At 45.9% G+C, this 24929-nt stretch overlaps 1 protein-coding gene across 16 annotated transcripts in view; it reads right to left on the reverse strand.

The window, feature by feature from the left end:
* Positions 1-214: 214 nt before the first annotated feature.
* LOC115615550 (ankyrin repeat and KH domain-containing protein 1-like) overlaps positions 215-24929 on the reverse strand; it is a 102964-nt gene continuing 78249 nt past the window's right edge. For 5 of the 16 annotated variants that reach the window (XM_030503817.1, XM_030503807.1, XM_030503812.1 and 2 more), the window contains 19 exons: positions 24519-24732; positions 23071-23246; positions 22296-22458; positions 21461-21556; positions 21107-21223; positions 20476-20650; positions 19744-20197; positions 19236-19313; positions 17888-18034; positions 16368-16478; positions 14834-14983; positions 12918-14533; positions 8260-8439; positions 6896-7150; positions 5497-5672; positions 4229-4393; positions 3720-3766; positions 605-778; positions 215-435 (listed from right to left, as the gene is read on the reverse strand). In XM_030503817.1, the coding sequence (XP_030359677.1) occupies positions 625-778; positions 3720-3766; positions 4229-4393; positions 5497-5672; positions 6896-7150; positions 8260-8439; positions 12918-14533; positions 14834-14983; positions 16368-16478; positions 17888-18034; positions 19236-19313; positions 19744-20197; positions 20476-20650; positions 21107-21223; positions 21461-21556; positions 22296-22458; positions 23071-23246; positions 24519-24732 (4474 nt within the window). In that variant the 3' untranslated portion in view covers positions 215-435; positions 605-624. Of the gene's footprint in view, positions 436-604; positions 3767-4228; positions 4394-5496; positions 5673-6895; positions 7151-8259; positions 8440-12917; positions 14534-14833; positions 14984-16367; positions 16479-17887; positions 18035-19235; positions 19314-19743; positions 20198-20475; positions 20651-21106; positions 21224-21460; positions 21557-22295; positions 22459-23070; positions 23247-23837; positions 23992-24518; positions 24733-24929 lie in introns of those variants that run through there. The other 11 variants (XM_030503813.1, XM_030503814.1, XM_030503820.1 and 8 more) reach the window with 9 other exon arrangements.

Consider the following 24929-nt stretch of genomic DNA (forward strand, 5'->3'; position numbering starts at 1 on the left):
TATGCAGACTGTGCCTGTGGCACCCCAAGCCTGGGAGCAGCCCCTGGGGCCCAGTGCTCACTACCTCCAGCCTGCAGAACCTCGATGGAGGAGGCAGAGATCCTTGGCACCCTCAAAGGGCTTCTTGTGCTTCTCGCCTCATCTTCAGCTCCCCTCCCCAGGGCTCTGAGGACCCAAGCTGAGCCCCAACATAGAGATGCACCAGGTCAGCAGAGGGGTTTCATGGTGTTTATTGATCAAGCATGAGCTCCTAGGCAATTGCACCAGCCAGTTGTGCTAGAGCCTGAAGTGTCACACATCCATCCCCAGCATCAGAGAGTGCTGCAGCCAGCTGGTCACGGTGCCAGCACCTCCACGAGGCCCAGGAACAGGCCCAGCCATGGCCTGGAGACGGGGAGCTGGAAACTCAGATGTCCATCTCAAACTGGTCTTGATCTGCAAGGGTACAGAGGGATACAGGGCCAGGGTTAGGATGGGGGTGCCTTGGGAGAAATGTGCAGGCAGAAAGCAGCAAGAGCTGGAACCAGGGCTGAACCGGGACCTCCCCTCGCCTCTGGGGCCAAGCAGGAGCCCCAGGCAGGCACAGGCTGTGGGCCCAGCTCACCTGGCATGGCTTCTTCGCTCTCATTCTGCTCCTTGAGCTCCTCCAGCTTGACGAGGCTGGACTGGGCCAGGGATGTGGCACCGGGGGTCTGGGGCAGGCAGCAGGGAGGGGTCCTGGCCACGGGTGAACTCTTGCACTCCAGCAGGAACTTGTGGTCGTAGATGATGCGGGTACCTGCCAAAAGCAGGGGGCTGTCAGGCTCTGCCAGCCCTGGCCACCCCCAGCACCGCAGCCAGAGCTGGGAGCAGGAGGTGCGACCCAGCGCTTGGCTATGGCCTGGGGACACTGCGGGGCTTCCGCACGGCAGACTGTGACACCCACCCTGCCCAGCAGCTCCTCCCATGTTGTTCCTTCCCCTTGGTGCTCTGCCAGGGCACAGCACTGGTACCGACACCGCAGCCACCCCTGTGCTGCCAGGAAGGCAGGGCCAGCACTGGGGCACTCTGCCCAAGCCTGATGCCCCAGCACAGAGGTGGCTGGCTTGGAGTGGCTTCTGCAGCTATCAAAGAACAACGGCTGAGTGCCCCCCCACTGGCACCACGGCACCAGCAGGCCGCCCTGCTATGCTCTGCACAAGGGCACCCCATGGGGTTGGAGGGGACATGTCCTCCAGCCTGCTGGGTGCACAGTGCACGCTGCCCCCCACTGCACCCCAAGGTGCCCACTGCCAGCCCATGCACCATGTCTGCTGCCCCGTCCCCCCATCCCTGGCTGACTCTGCAGCCAAGCGCCAGTTCCCTGCCAGGCTCCAGCCATGAGCCCAGAGCTCCTGCACGGGACAGGCCTGTCCCGGCACAACAAACACATTGCACAACCCACATCTGCCACGACCCAACATGGCTCCTGGCCCAGGTAAGCTTGTGGAGCACACAATGAAGCCAACACCTGTGGCCCCACGGAAACATGCCCAGCTCAGGGATAGGCACACGCTACCCTGAGGACAGACAGCAAAGAGCAGGGTCTCCTGAACCAGGGGCTTTGGCAGGGGGCAGGCCTAGGGTAGCCCTGGAGGGAGCCCTGCCGACCAGCACCTTCCCCCAGGGCTTGCAGATGCCTTGTGGCAGCCCCTGTGCCTGCCCCAGCTCCAGCCAGCCCTGCCTGGGCACGACTTGCCCTGAGGGACCGGAGCTGCATCCACCCTGCCAGCAGCACTGCCAGCAGCACCACAAGACAGTGACGGCCCCAGCTTCCAGGAGTATCTTCCTACAAAGCTCTGGGTTCCCTTTTCCACTCCAACTCTGGGCTGCCAGGGCAGCCACCACCCTGTGGGCCTGCCTGACACTGGTGCCCAGCGCAGGTGCCCATGCACCCAAGCACCAAGCTCTGAGGTGGAGAGCCTAGGAAGGGACCTGCTCAGGAAGGAGCTGCCTCAATTAGGCAGGGCTGGGGCAGTTAAGGCCACCTTTCCATTGAAAGGACAATCCCATCTCCATGCTGGGTCTTACCCCGGCATGGTGGAGTACACGGTGCCACCAGCGTGGAGCTGTAGTCCCCCAGGATAGGAGATGGTGACTCCCCTGGATGGGACAGGAGGAGATGGTGGTGCCACACAGTGCCTATGGCCCCTTCACCGCTCCCCCCCTCCCCTGCAATTCAGCCCAAGAGCAAGCACCTCTTGCACTATAATACCATCTGTTTCAATACACTTAGTGCTTCTCCTTTGGTGTTTGCACTACCAACGGGCAGCAGCAGTCCCATGTTTTCTGCATTTCTTCCTCAAATACTAGGAAAAATATCTGAACATATCATCCAGTAGCACCTCAGAGGTTTGACTGCCTGCAGCATTTGCATGCTGCTTGTGCATTTCGGGATTTCAGTACTCCTTCCTCATGCTTTTTCTGGGGAAAACTCCGCTGCTGCATGTAAGGATTTGTCTGGAGGTGAAAGAAGGTGGAGAAGTCTCCATCCCATCTGAGAGGCCACTGAAAGTGGTCCATTAGATTGGACACTGTGTGCACTGCAGTAGCTGCTTGAGGAATGGATCAACTTACTGCATCACCACTGAGCAGAAGCAGAAGTAAGCAGAGCCCAAGTGCAGGAAGTGGAGAACTTCTGCACCTGGGTAGAAAATGAATGTTCATCTTGAGCAGCACGCAAAAATCCCCATCCTCCGCACGAAGAGGACTTCATGAGCTCTTATCAGATCTAAAGGGTTACATAAAGCTTAGAATTTAATACATCATGTTTTGCTCTAGTGGGAAGTGGTCTCAGCTTTCCCAAGACCTGCTTTTAGGCAGCTGGTCACAGTGAGTGAGGTGAAGTCCTGCATTTACGTATGAGCTGCCTATTTACCTCCTGCCAATTGAGATGGCATCAGATGCCATGTTGTCAACTTATCCATTATTTCCAACCCCTGAACAAAACCCCATATCTCAGACAACACACCTGGAAAGAGTGCTAAAAGCAGCAGAACTAATCCAGAAAGGCAGAAAAAAAGTGCACAACCACATTCACAGACCAAAAATACAAGGCTACCAAGTGGCAGAGGGAAGGACTGAGCAGACACTGTACAGCAAATGACTGTGGATCAAATCCCCCCCCAAACCCTGACTGCATCCACGTGCTAATTCTGTGATCCTGAGAAGATGCATCACTGGGCATGACAGCAGCTACCAAAGACAACATCATCCAGCCTCTTCCAAAATTCTCACACACAACCTCTAAATACTGTTTGCCTTTTATTGAATATTCAGGTAAATAGTTCACATTAATACAGGCTACATAAAGTAGAGCCACTATACGACATGAAATTTACTCAGCTTTTAAGTCTGTAAACAATTATACATGTATTTACCACCCTAATAGGTTGAAATCATGTCCATGTCATCAGCTATTTCTCTGCTGCATACAAGGAGCGTTCAGTAGTGTTTAGCCAAAAGCACTAGTTTTGTCTGATTTATAAGTTCAAAATGGCTAAACTAACCAGAGAACAGAATCAGTTTTACAGGTAAATCAATTGGTTGTTATACAGTGGGCCATTAAGTTTCCATTGTTCCAGCCCACAGAAAATTGCTTAGTTAGGCACATTAAAAAAAAATCCCCAGGGTTCTTCCAAGATCATAGATTCCCAAACAAGGCTAAAAAAGGATAGACCCCCTTAAATCAGTTGACGTACTTGAGATGCATGTTTCCAATGTGAGGTGCCCAGGTGCCAGGCCAAATCTACAGCAAGAAATAAAAAGACAAGGCTATTATGAAAACAAATAAAGGTTCCTTTAACAGAGCGTTTAACCACTAGAGGGGGCAAGCTGAAGGCTTCCCCCTCAAATACAACCAGACTGTCCAGCGGCTGAGAGCCCTCTTCGGCTCTGGCCAAAGTTTGACTGACAACCTGAAAGACGCCGAGTACGGATATAAACCCTCTCACTTATAACACAGTCGGTTACCTGGCTGAGCAGTCTTGAAATGCTGCTTATTTCACCTGAAAGGTTTGGATGGGATAGCACCATATGTTTTGTATAAACACACACACACAGTAGGGAGAAGTCATGCAAACATTTTCAATTCTAGCATCAAAGAACTGAACAAAACCCGTCACCTACCCAAAGGTGAAGAAAACCAAATGAAAGCACAGCACTGTAAAAGCCCCAGGTAAGCAAAGTTGGAAGAAAGCAGCCACACTACCTGCTGAGCATCAGTACATTCTGTCGAGTTCTGGACAACTTTGATCATGGGATTCCAGGCAGGATCCGGAGTATGGAGCCCATTAAAGAGGGGTCCTCCTGGGCCATCCGCCAGCTGCGGGTGCGAGGGGATCAGAGTGCCGCCATACATGGAGATGGGTAGGCCCTGAGGGAACAAGAGGAAGCACCATCAGTGAAGGCAGCAGTGGTTGTGAAGGATGATCATGGCACCACATCTGCCAAGATGACCGAGGCAGCTCACCTCCATACGTGGCGTTCACCTACTGCCACTTAGCTCTGTGAGGAAAGAGGCAGAGCATGGAACCCAGTGACTCTTCAGAGCTTGAAACTCAAGTCAGTTCACCCATTTTTCTGAGATTACACCTCACCAGCATGCAGCAGCCTCTGCACAGCACTTTCAGATCACCCCATAAAGCCAGACACAGCAGCTGTACAAAGTGACCCCAGTGTTCCCCCTGTCACCTCTGCAGCATGCAGTACTGTTGGTGCCCGCAGGGCTGCACTTCAGCAAAGCCCCTATTACAGCTCAGAGCCTTCAAGGCTCCAAGTTGAAGATTTTTTTATAAATTACTAATGGCCATCTAAAATATTCTTCCAGTTCAGAAAGAGCAAGCTGCAAAGCAGCTTTTTGCGATCATGAGATTTCTTTCATGTGTTGCAATGATTGCTGGTAGGAAATTTAGGAGATTCCAAGAGCACGTGCTACAGCTACTTCTGACACGTGCTGTGAGCAGGTCTGCTGTTGAGCACATCATCCTGGACACTCCTTCAGTGGTAGCTCAGCGAGCTGGCTAAGGCCTGGCTACATGTCTGCCTCAAGCTACTTCCCAGTGTTCACATACTGGGCACAGATTTACAAGCGGTCCTCCCATCTTGCCGGTTCCTTAAGAAAAGCACGTAGGATTCATGGGCATGATTTGTACTAAAAGCATTAAGCAAAGCTTGAATCAGCTTCAAGAGACTAGCAAGCGTTATGGAACATTTCTGAGTGACTGAGCCTCTGAGAAAGGAAACACTGGAGAGGCACAGAGGCATTCAGCTACTCGACAAGAGAACATCTGCAATGTACAAATTCTGGTTTTGTTGAAGTGCACCACCAGGATTGGGGGATGAAAGGAGGTTCAGGACTAGGTGCAGCAAGCAGCAGTAAAAAAGGCACACACATACAGTGTGAACAGGCAGAAGAGGAGACACAAAGAGAAAGTCCTTGGTCATTTTACAGACTAAATCCCACCCTTTGTAACTTACTTTAGAAAAATCCACAAAACTATTTGGCATAGGTTGGTGGAAAATATTCGAGGGAGCCACTATCCCAGAATCATCTCTCTCCATTGGCTGATGCTGAGAAAACGTGCCTGGGTCCGACAGCTGCTGATGCATCGGATGATTTCCCATGACAGGCTGGGACCAACCTGACAAGCCTTCTGGAAAAGAGGATATTAAAAATGTCTGATTACAACTCACTGAAGACACTGTGCAGCAGAATTCAGCAGCTGTGCACACCTACATATATCAAAGGCTCTCTGAAAACACAATGACACAGAGCTATCTTCGGGCTCTGCTCTGAGCAAGTGCAAACTTTCCACAGCCCAAAGTAGGAAGATATCTCAGATTTTTGGCTAATAACCCATTACAGGCAATGCAAACACACAAGTCTTATCTGCAGCATCAAGGCCTTTCACAGGGAAGCTGCAGCAGGCAACATTTATATAAGGCTGGCCACACACACACTCTTTTTCCCTCCAGCTCCCACAACCTCTCACGTACCACAGGAACACAGAAAAAAGTTACACTTGGGACAGGGGCAAACATAAGTACAGAAGAGAGAATGGTGAAGCCAGGGAAGCCTGGCCAGCCACATGCTGTCTGCATGGACATTGATCTTGATCCTTCAGACAAGCATGGAGATAATGGGGGCCACCAGCTGCAGCTCCTCCTTTCCACAAGGACCTCAAACTATCAGGAAACTGAATGTAAAACTCCAGGTGTTTCAAAGTAATTCTTTTGAAACTGGGGCTGCCTGGACCAGAAGTGACCCCATTCTATTCAGAGTCATGAGGAGATCGATGCAAAATTCAGCTTCCACAATTTGAGCAACCTGGTCTAGTGGAAGGTGTCCCTGCCCATGACAGGGGGCTGGAAGTAGATGAGCATTGATGTCCCTTCCAACCCAAACCATTCTATGATTCTATGCATTTTTGGATGTATTAGCTGCACCACAACTAATACTTTAAATTGTTAATGGAAAGCAAGCTAGAAACTTGGACAGAGGTAGCTGTTCCGTTAGGCCAAGGGTCAGACTTAGAAATGGACCCCCTTAAGAGATAAAAGTCATTTAGTTTTTAACTTCTGTATCGTTCAACAGACTCAATACGAAGTTTCTGAGCTGTTCTCCAGGTTTAAAAGTGTAAGCTGACAGACAAACCAGACTGGGTGAAAACCACCTGCATCAGGAGAGAAAACCACAGTACTTTCACTGATAAGCACTCTCCCTCCACTGACACGATTTTTCCCTTCAGGACATCCTACATGGAAGTGGATTACTGTGGAATTCTTCTCCTCCTCCCCAACTTTCTTTTCAAGCGCAGTACTTCCAAAAGGCCCTACAAGTTTCTTTAGGCTGCCCCAGGCTGTACAACAGACGTACCAGATACGCTGTTAACTCCAAAGGACCAAATGCCACTGTGACCGACGGGAGCTGTGAAGTTGGTTCCCAAGGGTGTCGGGGTGACAGATCCTCCCTGTCGAATCCTAGCCAGCCTTTCTGTCCCGATGGGCGGGGGAACCTTTCGGTCTTGGTTGGCGTTACCCGTTTTTGGCTGGCCCAAGTTAGAAGGTGCAGAAGCAGCTGAAAGGGGCGAAGATGATCCTGAGGAAACTGATGGAATAGGAGATTCACCTGCTGAAAAGAATATTTCTCTTGCTTAATTACACACAAAGCACACAAGCGTAAACGCTACCCGCTCTATCACCCCCCAACACTATCTCAAAGCAAATCATTAAAGGCTTTTTTTGGCAAGCATTCTTCAGGTCTTGCACAGAAATTCTGCTTAGAGTTTATTTTTTACTCTAAAATCAACATTCTAACACAAATGCTTTCAGCCATCAGAATTATGCGATATTCTCATGACATAGCAGTACATCTAAATTAATTACAAGAAAGAATAAGAAACATGGAAGAGTTTCAGGAAGAGGTGAAAACATCAGCCAAAATACCATGAGTATCTAACCAGCCTAGTTTTTGTATCCGTCACTTCCAGCAGAAGAGAAATTAGACAGCTTCCCAAAGCCACATGTGTAACATCAGAGCCCAAGTCCCACCAACTGCAGAAGCGTCACTGACTCTTCTTGGGAAATCCAACTTCCTTTGAGCACTCATTTACATGTTTTGGTTCTTAAACTCAGAGTGACAACGAAGTTGCATGCAGTGACATGAAAAGCCTCTTCACCTCAGATACAGAATCAAAGACCCATATTTTCTGTAAAGCTACTTCCATGTTCTTCCCATTAGGAGAGAAACCTACTGTTACCTCGGATGATGCTTAAAGATTTTGGAGCATTTTAAGTAACATAAAATCATTCAAGAACCCCAATTGAAAAAAAAAAAGGGGGGGAGAGGGGGTGGGAAACCAGGCAAGTATAATTTCAAACCATGGCAAATGTGACATTTTCACCTAATATTACATTCATACTATTCAGAGGGCAATCTTTAGCTTGGTACAACCACCTCCACTCCCCCACAGCCTCATGCCCTCTCATCTCAGAGCCTACAGTGACACATTATTTTGCCCAAACATGCCTTTAGTAATGCTACCAGAACTAGTGGTGTTTGACATGGGAAAAACACACAAAATAGCACAGCTTGGGATTTGCACACCATCCTCACAGCTGCTAAAAGCAATTGGAAAGCATTTTGTGCATCACTGGGTAATTTCCCCTCAAGTTACAAATCTACTAGAGACAATTGCTATGAATTTATAGTTAACTAAGACAGACCCATGAAGTTCCTACATGAATTTGTTGCGCTTGTCCAAGGATGTGGTGAAAAATGCTGTCTGTTAAAGCTGGGAGTCCCAACAGGCGCTGGCCCTTGAAGGTAAACCCGTGCTCCTTGTATGTTTGCTGAAAAGCCTGTCAAAGGACCTGAAGAAGAAGTTGTAGAGCTGTTGGATGGATCTAGAGAGGGTAAGCCTGAAATAAACATAAATTTGATTAAATATCTCTCTTTGGGAACTTGCTCCAAAGCACCAGAAGAGAGCTAGTGCTCCAAATATAATTAAAGCATCTCATCACCTTCGGGGGTATCTGCACATGGTAAGTTCATTTTACAAGTGCACGATTCTCCCTTCGAAACCAACAGAAGGCATTTGCGTATGCTTTCTGGTTTGGCCTGAAGCTTGAACAAAACCAGCCATCCCTTTGGTCACTGAAAGGAAATTATCTTAAGCAGGGAGGGCAAAGGAGGAAAGCTGGGAGTGGCAAGGATCTTTGCTTACAAAAAAGCCACGCAAGTCAAACAGGGATACAGGGCTCTGTGAAGGTCCCACAGGAATCCAGCACCAAGGAAGTAGCTCGCTGCAGTACGGTTTTTGCCATCCTATAGGTACATTCACATACAGATTGGTCAGGACATGCTGTGTCCAGAGAAACAGGGCTGATGATGCACAGCACAGCAGGTGGGGGGGGGTTGCTTTCTACAGGGATGTAGTAAAAGGAAGGGAGAGATGGAGAGAAAGTTCAAAGTCCCACAAATATTATTAGCAAAGGGGGAATTACAGGTTTTTAATAAGCCAAAGCTTTTAAGTACTTTTCCAAAATGTTGTAATAGCTCTCATCACACATTATTACCTGAAAGCAGAATTGGGCATAGCCATATGTTCACCTGAGTTTTGGGTTTAGTTTCAAGGGCCTATTAAACAAGACTAGTTTCAAAACCATTTGAACATTTCAAAATGACCACAACCAGGACCAGCCTATGCTGCTGCAGAGCAAGGTTGAAGGTTGTACCGACTTCCACCACAGCAGTCTGCAAGCAGCAGTGGTGACAGGAAATGCCTTAGGTCACAGACCAGAGGTGCACCTTCCATTGCCTGTGCACCTTCCTGCAAGCCAGGTCTTTTTCCCCCCAATATTTTCAAGCACATCAACCTGATGTACTGCTTCCAGAAGTGCCAGATCCAACCTGCTTACACTGACAGAAATGACTCTCTGGATTTGTAGGAGGTGCTTTTCTTACTAGCCTACCCCAAGGGTTAAAAAAAGAGATGTCTCCATTATAGACAAGGAGAAATCCATCACTACCATTACCAAAATGTGGTGCTCAGATGAGGGAACCTGAGCAAGGGAGGATAATCTTCCAGGGTTTATCATAGCACAAAGTGCAAGACTCCATGGCTATAAGGGGGATGCTCCTTCCTGTGCATGCACCTCCAGCTGAGGGCTCTCCCTGTGCACAGGCCATGAAGCTACCCTTGGGACCCTCTTGCTAAACCCCCATCCACAAAACACCAGGTAGCCAAAAGGCCCCAGTGGTGCCCAACTCCACCACACATCAACCCTGAATTTCCAGCTGGCTGACAAACCACTGCACATCCTGAGTCTGCCCCATGCAGAAGGGGCAACAGAGCTGCCTATGGGCACTGCTGGTTTCCTAAATGGAGAACAAGGCAGAGATTATGACAAAAATAGCTCTTCTGCAGAAGAGAGATGCCCCGCTGTGCCTTCTGAAGGATGGTCAGCTTTCCCAGTGCAATGATTATACAGCCAAGGCCATTTCAGCACTGCTGTGTATTTTATACAGGTTGAAGGAAGTGACAGCCAAGTGAACGCACAGGTTCAATTCAGCAGTTTTCAGTTTGTGAAGAACACTTTTTATCATTATCTTGCCTTTCATAAAAGTGGATAAAAAAACCCCTTTGCTCAATATTAAAAATGGTTTCTATAAACAATGACTTATAGAATCCTGATTTCGGTAGTGAGCTTCCTATTTGTGTACTTACCCTCAAAATCAGGTTTTGTGATACTGAAACCTTTTGCAACACCATACTCTGTAGTTACTTGGGCCATCAGTTCAAATTCTTCATCATGCTCTGAAATTGTAACTGAGCTTTCAAGACCAGTGTATCAATCTCACACAAACTCTGCTCAAAATTCAGTTTATCAAAGCCTCCAGGCACTTCTGCAGATACTGGTTACTGCCAGGACTGCCTCCACCTTCAGAGCAACCACTGTGACACTTGGTCACCCCATGCAGAACAGGGACCCCATTTATTTCATGCAACTTCATATTCATGTGCTGCTTCCTAAGCTGGCATATTTCAAGCCTGTGATACCTTTCAATGCCATCTGGGCAAGGTCTCAAACCCCTTCTTACAATGCAGAGGAAAGAAGTAACAATTAGACTTCTTCTAGTTATTTCCACAGCCTCCTCTAATGGTTGTGCTACTAAGTCTGCCCTCAATCTGCAAACTGCTGGGACAAGAGATCTAAAGACATGAGTGAGACAAAAGGCCATTTCCAGAACAGATCCACAGCCAGTGAGATCCGCATTTGAGTCTGTGCCTCAAATGAACCACTGAATCAGAGAAAACTTAAGCTGCAACTGAGCTTACCTATGAATAGGAAAAGCAAAGCACCCAAACTCTACCCTGAGGTGACCACTTGTGTAAAACATTTGCCACAGCCCACTGTGCAAGACAAGCACACAAGACAAACCTCTGCTCCATCAGGCCAAGGACGTAGAGTCAGAGGATAGGTGGACTGATGGCCATTACCAGTCCCTCCCATCACACACCAGTGTGCTGAATCGCCCAGCAAGGCCCAGACTGCCCCTTGCCCAGTGTATCACTGTTGGCCAAAGGATAAGCCAGCAGTGACCAGAGCTCTCCCTCCCTTCTCCAAGTCTCACAAAACCCGCCACTAAACCCTATGGGAACAGTCCCCAGGTCAACCCATGTCAGAGGCTGAGCTGAGAGGTCTGCTTCCCTGGGAAGAGGCAGTGAATGAGATGGGTGGGCAGACCACAGGACCACACTAACACTCCAAGGGAAAGCATTGGAGAGATCCTCAGCCTTCCATCCCCACTCCATTCCTCACTATCACACCTTCCAAACACCCCCCTCTCCCCAGGCTCCCCCAACTCCTCTCCTCCTGTGCAGACGATTTAGATTCTGAAACATAAGTGATCAAAAGCAGTATTAAGTAGAATGACACCAAATCAATCAGCTGAGGAGCTGACTGACCAGTCACCTCCTGCCAGGCACAACTTATCAGCACATCCACCTATTTACAGTTTTTTCTTCACTTGCAATATCCTGATCAAATTCCACCTCAGAAAAAAAATGTGTTCTGTCCTAATCTTTTTGCGCTTCAGTTGAGAATGACTTCACCTTTATGTCCTCCAGGTAAACTATGTGAGCTCTCCTTGGGTATCTACCTAACCTTCCTAACTCAGGGAAGAAACAGATTCAGGCTACCTTTTAAATAGGTACAGTCATTTAAGGATACAGAAAGGACCAATACATTTTTCCCAGGGACAAACAGATGACTTTAGCAGAAGGGAACAGCAACATTTTTTGCTGTCTCCGTATATGCAGGATGTGACTATCAGAAAAATCAGCAGACCCCACTTGCCATAAGCTTCCTTCCTTAGAGGTTATTCCAGCAACAGCCAAATCCCAGTGTAGAGCACTGCAGGGAAAAAGCTGAGCCAACATAAGGTGTGTCTGGAGTCTGCTGAGCAGGGTCTGGCAACTCTTTTATTAGCAGCCTATTTGAGGAACAAGGTCCAGTTATTTTACCTCCCACAGCTGTAGCTACATCTGGTTCCGCTACTGCACTGGGCAGAAGTGGCACAGGAGTGCCAAACACTGCAGGGGTAGAACAACTTCAAGGCACCATAAAGCCATTATGGCAAGAATGAAAAGGAGAAGAGAGGGGCACAGACTAGATCCTTTAAGGGTCCTTTCCAGTCAAATGGGTAGAGTCAGTTGCCTGCAGCATAGTTTGACCACTCAGATGATAAAAATCATTTAGGCAGCGCACAGCAAGAGCAGGGAGCTCGCTGACTGTTCCTAATACATTTCAAATTAATGCAGATAAGCTTCACCTGCTGTACTTAACAGCAGAAGGACAAGGACTTCATAATAAAACACACCATGCAGTAGCACACCAATTTCCCACAGCACAACATAAGCTTATTAAAATCCTACAGTGGTAGAGACTGAAAGTACAGAGAGTTTACCCTCAACTGGATAAAGCTGGATTCTCAGATCAAACACTGAACCACTGCATGCAGTCACTCCTGCAGCTGGAGCCTGCCAGGAGTCCTGGCCCCACTGGTTCATGTATGGTATCACCAAACTCTGTTCTATTCCAACCCAAAAGCTATAATCAATGCTACTCCGAACAACACAAACAGGTGGAAACATTCCTGTCTCTTACAGTGGACAAGCAATGCAATGTCTGCAATGTTCCCACCACCTAACATCCTAGAAGAGCTGAAGAGAGAAAAAATCATCATCAATGTTTTAAAGAGCACTTGGAAAAAGTAGGCCATCCTCATTACATTAGTATACTCTGTCATTTATAAACTACTTCTCAGTTTGAGATGATCAGAGTGTAATGGTTGAAGAAGGAATTCTGTCCAGTGCATGACTGTAATGACTTACCTACAGGACTAGTCGAAACCCGCTGGGAAGGTGGCCTGAAACCAGGAGCCTTGGAGTTGTCAGGATGCACGTTTTCCACGTGTCCTAGCACAGAGTTATTCAGAAAGGTAGACTGAACAGTGAAGGACGGGTCAGCTGCTGCTCGGGTTGAGAGTGGACAGTCTCCCCATCCTTGGTTAGCTGGCACCTGGTTGCTATCAAAAAGACTACTAAAGTGATTGAAGAGCGTTGCTGGCCCAAAGGTAGGAGGCAATGATTTGTTTGCTGGGTTAATGTGCATCTGAGAACCGTTCATAACGTTCATGGCTGACGAAAGCTGCACTGCAGCAGGTGGACCTTGAGAAGGTGTTAAAGGAACTTGATTCGTAACAAAAATAGACTGAGGATCTTGATGGAGGTTTGCATTTGGTACCACTGAATAGAAAGAACCTCTGGACTGCATCCTGTGAGTAACTCGAGGTGCTGGTACAGCTACTTGAGGTAAGTTACTGTTGTCCTGATTATCTGCAACGACTGACCTGGGTGACGCTAAGCTTAAAGGAGCAGTTTCTGAGCTGGATGAAAAAGGCATCGGCACGGAAGGACTGATCTCGGACATGCTGGTTGGCAGTATTTCATCTTGGACATTGTTGAGCGGAGCAGGGCTGCTCGACGGGCGCGTTTCAGTGACTCCTGAGTTGCTGCTTGCTGACATACTGCAACTACTTGCAACTGAAGTCGGTGCACACGCACTTGCAGCGGGCTGGTCTGGTGCTGACGCCTTCTCTTTGGGTGCTGAGACAGCTGAGAAAGAGTCCGCTTTCAGCGCGGAATGCTGCGCTTGGGGAGCATTAGATGGCAGAAATGCTGGGGGCACTTGCCCATTGCTTGGGGGAGCAGAGGAAGCTGAAGGCATAGTGCTACAGGTGCTTGTCACAGTTGAGATTGCTGTTGCTGCAGCACTTGTCTTGGGAACGCAGGCGAACAACTGCTTCCTGACCGACGAGGGAGTCCGATTACTGGTCACGCACAGCGGTTGGGTGGAAGCAGCTACAGAAGAGACAGTAATGGGACAAGTAGAAGTAGCTAATCCAGGAGACTCCGTCTGTAGGATATTCCCATTCTGATTACCTACACGGCTCGAACTGTTATGCTTTGGAGAGCTGTTTGTGCTGCCAGGGTTAACTGGTCTCACTGGGAATGGTCCCCAAGTGTTCGGTGAAGGTGAAAAAGTTCCTCCAAACTGGGCCATAGGTAAGCGAGGGTGCCGGATCTGTTGCATAGTTTGGGCAGCCAGCAAGGCAAAATGAGGGTGAGAATAAGCTAGAGGAAGAGACACTGGAAAAGATGAGCGCACGTTGGCTGGGACATTCTTGTTCAGTTTGTTGGTAGGCTGGAAAGTAGATAGTGTTGATGACTGCGACGTGACGAGGGGCGGTGCCCCGAGGGGAAAGGAGTTCTTGTTTGAAGCAGTTGCAGTGCTGACCCCAGATGAAAAGTTTGCATGGATTGATTTGCTACTCGAAGCAGGGGTTCTTATATGAGTTTTAGGAATCAAGTCTTCCAGTTCCTTGGCAGGATCTTGAATAAGGGCATTGATGAGCTGCACTGCGTATCGCGTCGACTCCGTACCGCCCCTAGATTAAATACAAGCAGGTTTATCTTTTGCAAAAGGAACCCCTACTTTGTGCAACATTCCACAGCCTCAATTTTATACTGATCTGCAAGTCTATTGCATGTGTACTCCAGGAAGTTATTTCTTGACTTTTGCTTATCTTTAGGATTATCTCTGAAGTAGATTTTCAGCATACTTTGGCAGCAGTAATATATGTTCTCTTCTAGTACCAAGAAGCTAAAAATGCCCTGTCTTAAGAAACAAACTTCCCCATAAATGACACTGTGGACTAACTCAAGACTTTCATTTCTAGATACTGTACCTTATAGTGATCATTCTCTCTCCATTCTTATCCTTTTGCTTATCAACGTCAATATGGGCACCAGTGACATCTTGAATTGCTGTGATGTTGCACCCACCTCTTCCCATTATTCTAGATACAACCGAAGCTGGGACAGACAACTTCTTTGACCTATATCACAAAGATCACAAATCTGAGATGTATTCAAACTTCAAAGGCATAGAGAAGTCACTTGCTGTCTGACAAGGGGCTGAAGCAATAGTATTAAGTTTCAGGGCAGCAAGTGTTTTTCTGCTGATCACTTCTTCACCCTTTGGAGCCTCTCTTACACTCCTCCACTCAAATCAGTCATCACTCTCAATACCTGATGATCCTGAGAAGCATTTATTCCTGTGTTTATTTATTTATGCCACTGGCATTTATTTATTTATGCCTGACATTTATTTATGCCACTGTTTTAACACAGCTGTGTCTGCCTCACACTGCTTCAGAAACACTTTGGGATTTTACCTTACCATGTGTATCTTCAAAGTCAGACAAATCCTTAGCTTACCAACCTAAATTTACATAAATAGTGCTGCTTCAAATATAAAAGTCCGTGGCTTAGCTACTTTGATCATCTATAGCAAGGGTTCACAGCATGGAGAAGGTGGTTTTCCACCATCTTCTCAGGGATAAGGTCTGTAACACTTGAATTAATAACCCTTTTAAGTGTTTACTTCTCTCAGACTTCAAGGTCAGAAAGTTTATTGGCAACACCATGCAACAGTGGATAGGAGACTTAAATTGTGCAGTTCTGTGATTTAAGGAGCTGCTGGAAGGCACTGTGAAGCCAGCACAGATTTTCAGAAGCAGGCACAGCACTGACCAACATGTTCAGAGAAACTCGTCAACTGAGGACTTTTATAATTCATGTAGTTTTGGTGGGTCAGTGCAGGCACAGAACTGGAAAGTCTTTGAACATGATCTATGCTTGCATCCAGACCCCAGCCAAGGTCTCTCTGGGTCACCACTGACCCCAGACTTTTAAAGCTGGACCTCTCAAGCTCATACATTGCTTTCAAGCTTGCCAGTGATGTGCAATATTTCAACACTTAACAATTAGAGAGGACTCAAAGGCATTTCAGAAACCACTGTGACCACAGTGCAGGCCCCTCTGGACACTGTACAGACCACCAACACCCCCTGAAAAGGCTTCAGCTTCACCTGGCTGTGAAATTCCAGTCTTGGAAACTTGGAAAATTTGTTCCAACCCCCCTGCCATGCCTTGAGCTTTCTTCTCCCCTTCACTCCCAAGGCTAGACATCCCAGCCACTCCCTTCCCAAACCAGAGCTTCCATCATCACCTAACTCTCAAGATACATCCACATTACTCATATGGCTCCTAACCATACCTTGGGCTGCTTCCACCCCACACCACCACCCATGGAGACATTCCTCCTCCAGGAGAGCTCACCCCAGTGCCCAAGCCCCTGCCCACCCATCACCCACTGCTCTTTCCCTCCGCACCCACCAAGCTTGATGGTTTTACCTTGACAAGTACCCCAAACGGTACCTTTTTGCTCCCGAGCAGCAGCGCCCTCCTCTCTGCAGCTGAAATTGCTCAATTGGTGTTGGCTGCAGAGTGTTGCTGGGGGGAGGGTCTTTCAAAACTCTGCCTACTTGCCTGTCAAGGGCAGAAGGGATGTTTGCATTGGTTAATTCTTTGACAGACTTCCCTTCTAGCCAGGGTGTTACTCATGGGGAGAGGGAAGGAGAATTCTTGTTGAGACCAGGAGAGGCTTTAGGAGAGGAAAGCATGCAGCTCCTGGGCATTTTGCATGTGCATCTAAAGTTGACAAAAAGTTCTTTGGCAGGACACATGCTTCAATAGTCAAGGCACAGCAAACACCAGCGCAGAACTTCTTATGAAAGGTGAGATTCTGGAAGCCATCTCTAGAACCCTACTATCTCCAGCAGAAGAGCAGGCAATACCCAACCGACCAGTTGAGTTGAGCCTATGAAACTCAAGAGACCCCAGGAGGAGAGATGGAGCAGCTCCAGGATCCATGGTGGGGTCTGTGTGAAGCCCTGGAAAAGTCAGCTGACTGTTCAATGGTCTCATGCCTGCAGGACTCACCAAGCGGTGGGCAGTCTGCAACCATACATGTAGCAAGGCCATGTCACAGTGGAGAGCCCCATTGGTGAACACAACAAAAGGCACAGACTTAATCAACTCTCTTAGGGTTCAAACACTTAAAATTTTCAGATTAAAGTGTTTTGAACAGTCCATGGCCTCCACTAATGTGAATGCATTAAATCCTCTGTACAATTACATTCTTTGCACACAGCCTAAAATTCTCCAAAATGAGCATATTGGTCACTATCCTTGCAGAACACAAAAGCAGGAGGGCATCATGAGTGCACCCAGAGCATCTGACACTTCTGTGTTCATGATACATTCCTTATTGATAAAGAGAACAAAAAAAGGAAAGCCAGATTATCACTTCTAGTTACAAGTAGAACTAGTAGTAGAACAAGTAGTAACTAGAAGTTATTACTTGTAGTAAGACATCATAAAGGTTACAGTAAAGGTACTGGGGTGTTAATGGCCATGTAATAAAAGCCAGTACATTTTTAAAAGGAAAGTTTGCTCCATAGAAAATCTTTCATCTAATTGCAGCTCTGTCACTGTCCAAAGCATAAGCCTTGAAGAGATCCTCCACCTCTCCTCTACCAACATCCATCCTGCCATTAGTTCAAGTGCAGGTAATCATCTGGTGTAGGAGCTTTCCACTGCCATCTGCTCCCTCCCCCTTTTATCTTATCCCCACATCCTTTATTGCACTTAAGTCACAGGGAAAGAAAACCCTTGTGCCAAGTAAAATGTTCGTGTCCCATGATGTTAAGTTAGTGAGGAATTACTACACATTAGGACTGCAGTTTGTTTTCACAGCACTGCAAGAGTAAGGGGGGAGATTTTTTTTTAATAAATTAATGATACAACTAAGTAAGCTTTCTGGACATTCTACATTTAGAATAATCACAAGCCAAAAAGCTCACAGACAGTTTCTAACATACAATTAAAGTCTTTACCTTCTAACCACTTCTTTCCAGCCCTCTTCTCTTTTCTGGCCTCTTTTTGGACTAGTCAGATTCAGCTTCACATTTGGAGAGGTCAGAGGCAGGGAAACAGGTTTATAAGTAGTTGACAAAGAATTCGAATGACCTTCACCATCAAGTCTGGGAACAGAAACGTGCAAATTACACATTACATAATAAAATGACAGCATTCCAGTATGCATTTCTGCAGCTTAAAACTACTAGCACGAACTGGGCTTATTCTTATTTTCTACCTAGAAAAACTGTTGGGTGACTTTCTAGGTAGTTTTTTAACCTTTCAGTCCACAGCCTATACCCTTGCTCCAAACAGTGGAGTGCTAAACTGAATGAAGTAATAAAACATAGGCAAAATCTTCACAAATGATCGAAAAACTAGCCTTATGTGATTCAATCCAGCACATCTGGGGCATAGCTGGGAGGAGGACCTCATGCTTCAGTTAAGATTGAGGCAAAGAAAACAAGAACATGCATATGAAAGAAAAGAATGAAGCTCATTGTGGTTCTTCTGTAGGTATGTTTTCTGAAAAGCATCATTACCAAGTCTAAGTTTCAATTACAGCAGCCTCATCGTCAGCATGTCCATGACTACAGAGAAGAAGAATTTGGGAAGAGCAAATTTAGAAATTATTTTCAAAGTCTGCCTAATGCAAGAGCCAAAGAGTACCTGCAGAGGTTAATAAAATACACTAGCTCCATTTTGGTATTTATATACGGTCTTGTTTCTTAGGTGTACTTCATCTAACAGAAGCACCACTTCTAACAGGGAGTTATGGGTATGCATTTAGTTAGTCCTGCTCGAGTGAATTGCCAAGGTTTTTGTAGGAGACAGGTCCAAGGTAGGAACAAATTATGTTCCTAAAATAGAACAATAATTTCTAACATTAAGGGTAATCCAAACCAAACAAATCCACTCATTCTGCACCTAATTTCAATCTGGGGAAAAAAAGGAAAAAGGAAATCCCAACTGCCTCCTTGGTGACAGCCTTCCCAGTTGCTGCCCTTTCTCATCCCATACTGTTTGTGTTCTCACTGAAGCTGGGTTCTCAGGAAGGTGTCCTGCACATCAAGCCCCACACCCTCTGCCCTCTCTTAATGCAGGAAAAGAAAGAAGAAAACTACAGAGAATCAGGGTCATGCTACTTATATGTAAAAATAAGCGAACACTACAGATTCAGATGCGATCTCAGCTTTTTGATTCAGACCAATGACCTACTCGGAAACTCGTGTTATAAAAGTTATTAGCTCATTCCCTGGCAACTGAACCATCTTCCAAACCATTCACACGGCCCCTGTACATTCGTCCAGTTCTTTTGACTCTCACCTCTGGCTTGACAAGTTTAAGTCAAACTGGCCATCAACCTGGCAGGTGAAATGCTCAGAGTCATCAACCTCCTCCCTCCTTAAAACAAAAAGATTGCAATCCAAATGAGTTAGTGATGAAACCATAAAACAATCAAAATGTAATGAAGCCACGTCTGTAAATAAATTATACGTAATATCCAGCATATTCACTTTAAAATCTATCCTAATAAAGTTGACAACACAACATGGATGATTAAATAGTGCAGAGAAAACCAGCTGTTTTGCTAAAGTTGTATTAAAAACTAGTCAGCAATGCCAAAAAAAAAAAAAAAATCTTATCTGTACCAGTTTAAAGAGGTTATGTTCAACAAACTTGACAATGTTATTCAATAGCTGCAAAACCCAACCAAACTCAGTCTCTCAAGACTTTGGGAATGTACCAGCTGGTGTAAAGCTTCAGCTACAGAAAGACTACACTGGCTTAACTAAAACCCTGTGAAATGACAGGAACAACGGGGCAGCCTCACCTGGTGGGTGTTTTCGAAGCTGAGGTGCTTGTTTTCTCTTCCTGAGAGGGGATAAGCAGGGAGGCGTAGCGCCGCTCTGAGGAGTTCATATCCATCGTGAAGTTCAGCTCCTGGCTCTTCCCTCCACTGCTGCTTTCACTGTTGCAGTCTGTGCTATCCAAGTTATCCGAATCGCTATTCCCGCTCGCACCACCACCTCTTGGCTCTCCGTTTATTTTATTTTTATCTGCTTTTTGCTGGGCTAGAGATATATGCTGATCTGGCAAAATTATCTGCATGTTCTGAGGAGTCTCTTTTGTTTTATTTTTCTTGTTTTTCCTGTTTGTGCTGGGGGTAGTCACCACATTAGCTCTCTTCTTCCCAAACGCATTTGTGAAAGTAGTGGAAGTTGCAGAAATCCCAATGGTAGTTGTTGTAGTTGCACTAGGAGGCTCTATAGGAATTTCTTGCTCCACTAAAAGGAAAACAGTTGACATACAATCAAAGTGCACACGATAGAGGAATCAGTGCCCTGACTGAAGGTTTCCCCTTGCAACAGGGCTGAGGGTGTCTGTGTGTGAACAAAGGGCTTTTGCTGTGAACTTTGACTGCAGAGGGCAAAGCCAGGGCAGAGGCTGTGCAAGGATGCTGCAGTACCAGAGAAGGTAGCTGTCAACAGGTTCGCTTACCCAGATGGTTAAATAAAGTCACTCCCACAACTACTAATCGTTCATAGAAACACTTGTTCTTTACCTTCATCATCGTTTTCTTCTTCATCATCATCCTCTTGCAGTTCCAGAGTTTCTTTAGGCTTGTTTTCTTCATCTTCTTCTTGTTTTCTTTTTTGTTCCTCTTTCTTCTTCTTTCTCTTTTCCTTTCTTTTCTCCCTTTTAGCTGCAAGAGCTTGTTTCCTGCTCTCCTCTCTTGACTAGGAGAAAAGGATCCATATTTAAACATTTTTACACAGACTACATTATAATTCTGATCTTCCCTATGTATCTGGGGGGGGATGAAGAAAGGAGAGGGCACGATGGATTAAAATGGCTTTGTCACATACTGAATCATTTACATGGAAAGTGGGCAGACCTTATGGAACAACAGGATTAGCTGGTCCCCAAACTTCTAAGGAATGACAACACAATAACAAGCAAAACAGAGGTGGTATAAAAACAGAATTTTACTGGAAAACTAGCAAAATCTCTCACCAGCTCAGTCCTTTCACAAAATACACCTAATAATGTCATTAATATTTTTGTAGCAACGTTCACATCTTTGAATCAAAAAGATCTCCCAGAGTACTTTACAGAAAAACTATCATTTTAACCACTTATTTTTAATATACAGCTCAAACCCTTATGCTGTGTGGCAGCAACTCTCTACTCACTTTTTCCAGGTCTAGCTCCTTCAGCAGTATAGTTGCATTCTTATTTGCTTCTGCAGCCTGCTGGTCTTTAGCTTTCACAATTGTCTCCACACACTGGTGACACTTTTTCAACAGGTCCTGGAATGCAGACTTGTCTTACTATCTCCATAATAAACTACAATTGAGGAGTGAGGCTTGTTCTACCAACGCGAGAGCAGCATCTCTCTATTCATAACCATATAAACCATTTCAACTAAATGCTGATTTATGTGCATGAGTGAACATGTACATTCAGTTTTTGAATACTTAAAAATTTCTCATGTATATTTGCAGTGAAAATCATGGGCCAGGGTCCTTTCCCCAAGTCAAACTCACCTTGTCCGTTATTGTTGCTATGTATCTCATGCACTCAATGTCCGAAGGGAACTGGTTAACTTCTTTCACCAGGAACTGAACTACCTTCACATGCCCCTAGAACAGCAAAAAAAAATTCTGATCTCTTGTCTACAATTCTATTTTCATGATGAAAGTTGACAAGTTTGGTATCACTTAGTCCAATGAAAAAGACTAAAGATTAGCAAGAACATGTGTGGTGCTGTTTGGGAAGGAAGGCACCACTAATGGGGTACCCCGTGCAACCACACAGCATCCAGCTGTTGCCTCTGAAGTTATTTGAAAGCAATGGAGGGACAGCAGTGGCATGCTCAGTACTGCTGTTTGTCAAAAAAGCATCCAACAAAACTGAGGAGACCAATGTTCTTCCTGCCAAGAAGAAAAGCTGTAGCTGGCTTCAACTACGCAAAATGTTCCACTCAACAAGTAAGGAACAGAACAGCAGCACAGAGGAATCAGAACAGCTTATTACAGACTGGTATTCTGTTCATCTCAAAAGCAGTACTGAGACAAGCAGTGCAATCTGCTGGAATTTAGAGGGGACTATGTAAATATCAAGGCAGTGAAATCTCAAACAGTGAATGTTTTTGGACAGTGGATAACTGGAAGTAAAACTTAACATTGTTTATGGAACAAAGTTTTTCACTTCTCAAAAACGAGACCTGTGTGATGTACTCAGATGATGGCATTTTATCAAAATAATAATTTTGCTGTGTTATATTTGATTCTTCCAAACCTAAGCATTCAGATCTAAGACCAAATGACAAACTCTGATCTGCAAACATTTCTTACTGACACAATTAAGCAGGTTTCTTACCTTACGAAATGCTGACATAAGAGGTGTAATCTTCCGGTTATCCGCAGCATCCACGTCTGCTCCTGCTTGCACAAGCAGCTGAACCACATCATAGTGACCCCCATTAGCAGCCAACCACAGCGGTGTGTTTCCTTTCTTGTTACGAACATCAATATGTGCTCCTCTAAAAATCCAGTAGAACAGGGTATGAGTAAAGGTGGAAGTCAGGAAGTAAGATCACAAGAGATCCAAGGACTTGATTCAACTTTAATTCCTGAAATACAGTGGCTACATAGAGAAACTTTGTCCTGAAATCTGCTGTTTAAGTTGCACTGTAGTGACACAGGGATTATTTAAACCTCCCTCAGAAATATACACTCGATGCACCACAGCAACCACAGGTCCTTTAAATTATCATGAATGTGGTGCCTACCCCCAGGACAAAGCAGCCTCTTGAGATTTTAGGTTCTGCATGAAGAACTCAGGAGCTACTGCCAGCCTTTGCCCCCCAAGTGACAGTGAGGAAATGCTTATGTGGGAATTGCTGGATTAATACATAGCCAAGAAAGCTGCCAAGCCAGACACTATTTGCTTACTTCTGGCCCCAGCTGCCTGCTCAGCTTAATTAACAGTAGAGTAGCAGGATACTCCAGGATAACACTGGAGAGTAGGGAACAGATGCAACATCCTGCTTCCAAAGCTTCCCATTCCCTTTGCTCTCAGATGCAGGAGACACCTGCTACAGAGGAACACAGCTACAGAATAAGTGTGACACCCATGAAAAGAAGTAATTTACCGATTAATCAGGAGCTCACAGAACTTGTAGTGACCCTTATCTGCTGCAATTGTTAAAGCTGTATCTCTTGAGGAAGGCACAGGTGGAGCATTAACATCTGCTCCTTTATCAAGGAGAACCCTTCCAACCTCTGCATATCCTCCCGAAGCTGCTTCCATCAGAGGCGTGAGGCCAGTCTGTGTGAAGAGAAAGAGCTATGCAGTTTGACATGTGTACAGAGTACCTCCTTTGGATAAGACATAAATGATTTCTACATAAAGAAATCAGATTTTATTCAGCTGCTTATATTTAGTTTAGGAGCCTAACTTCAAGTGATCTCTTTCTAGAAAGGAAGAAAATAAACCCTCAAACCCACATAAAAAACCCCCAACAAAAAAAACCCCAAAACACGCAACCAAAAGACCCCCCCAAACCCAAACACCAAATACTTTTGGGCTTTGATTTATACAAACCCAGGCAAATGTTGACTAAGCACCACCAGATACCTGTCTGAACAGCAAAACCAATGTTTACAACAGGATCTCTAAGCCAGATATTAGACCAAATCCAAATGAAGACACAAGTGTTTCTACAGAAATGCTCAGAAACCGGCTCTTTTAGCTTCTCTCCAGCCTGCCTTAGCACTGAGACTGACCTAGGCCCAGCTCAGTTGCCAGGCTAGACTGTGAAATAAACTTACACCAGCTGCCAACATGCCCAACTGACCATTGCAGAGCTGGCTTTTATCCATATCCCCTTTCCTCCAGCCACAGTCATTCCAGGAGCAGGCAGGGTAAACAGACACAGCAATTATTTCAGCAGCCTTAGGAGTTACCAAAACTTCCTTTGTGCTGGGGAAATCAGTCTGGCTGTCTACACAAGCCTTAAGCTTGCTTTATGGCAGGAGACACAAAGCTGTCCCAGAGTACCAAAGGATGGGACCTGTGGAGCATTTCAGAGGCACAGAAAGTCACAGTGCTGAAGCCATGGGTTCTACAGCAACGTAAAAGCTTTACAAAGTTTGACTGCACTACTTCTGTTGTAGACAAAAAAATCTGTTCTATCTGAGAATCAGTATAAGCACCACTGTTCTCTTCCTGCCTGGACTTCACTTCTACGTAAAATCTGTGTATCTGTCAAAAGTATAATGTCAAGCTTCAACCTGAAAAGTTTCTCAGTACTACAGAAGAAAAGTCAACCTAAGTTTCATTAGGAACTCAGGAGGATCAGGCACCTCTTCCTTAGTGCAAAGAATTCATCACCACTGAAGCTTATATATTTTTTTTGTTAAAAAGACCCCCAAACCTCATTTCAGAACATTTAATAAGTCCTCTGAGAAGGAGGACTTCTCAGAGCAGAAGTTCTCTGCTTCTGAAGAAGCTCGAAGGAACAGGAAAATTTGAAGAAACTTGATGACTCAGAGAAATCACCTGGTAGAAGTCATAAGGAAAGTTAATTCTCACACATACCTTCGCCCTGTGCTCGACGTTGGCCTTCCTGTCCAAGAGCAGACTGACTACCTCTGCTCGGCCCTGGAAGCAGGCCAGGGTGAGGGCTGTGTTCCGGTTGGTCTCAATTTGGGCGTTAATGTCAGACCCCATGTCCAGCAGCAGCTTCACGGCAGGGACATGGCCGTTCATAGCAGCCAGCATCAGAGGAGAAATGCCGAGCTTGCTGCCGGTCCTGAGGGGAAAGAGACAAACTGCAGCTCCCAGGAATGCTCTGGGAAATCTAAGTGTATCTAAGAGGAGCAAAATGCTTTGTTGGAAGCCAGAAAGGAACATATAACATACACAAATATAGGCACTGAACTAAAATACTAACATCTTTGTATTATTAGGAGAAACCAGCAGAGTAACTACATGCAATAGACAACTGCA

Source organism: Strigops habroptila, chromosome 12 (assembly GCF_004027225.2).
Source record: "Strigops habroptila isolate Jane chromosome 12, bStrHab1.2.pri, whole genome shotgun sequence".
Taxonomy (NCBI): Eukaryota; Metazoa; Chordata; class Aves; order Psittaciformes; family Psittacidae; genus Strigops; species Strigops habroptila.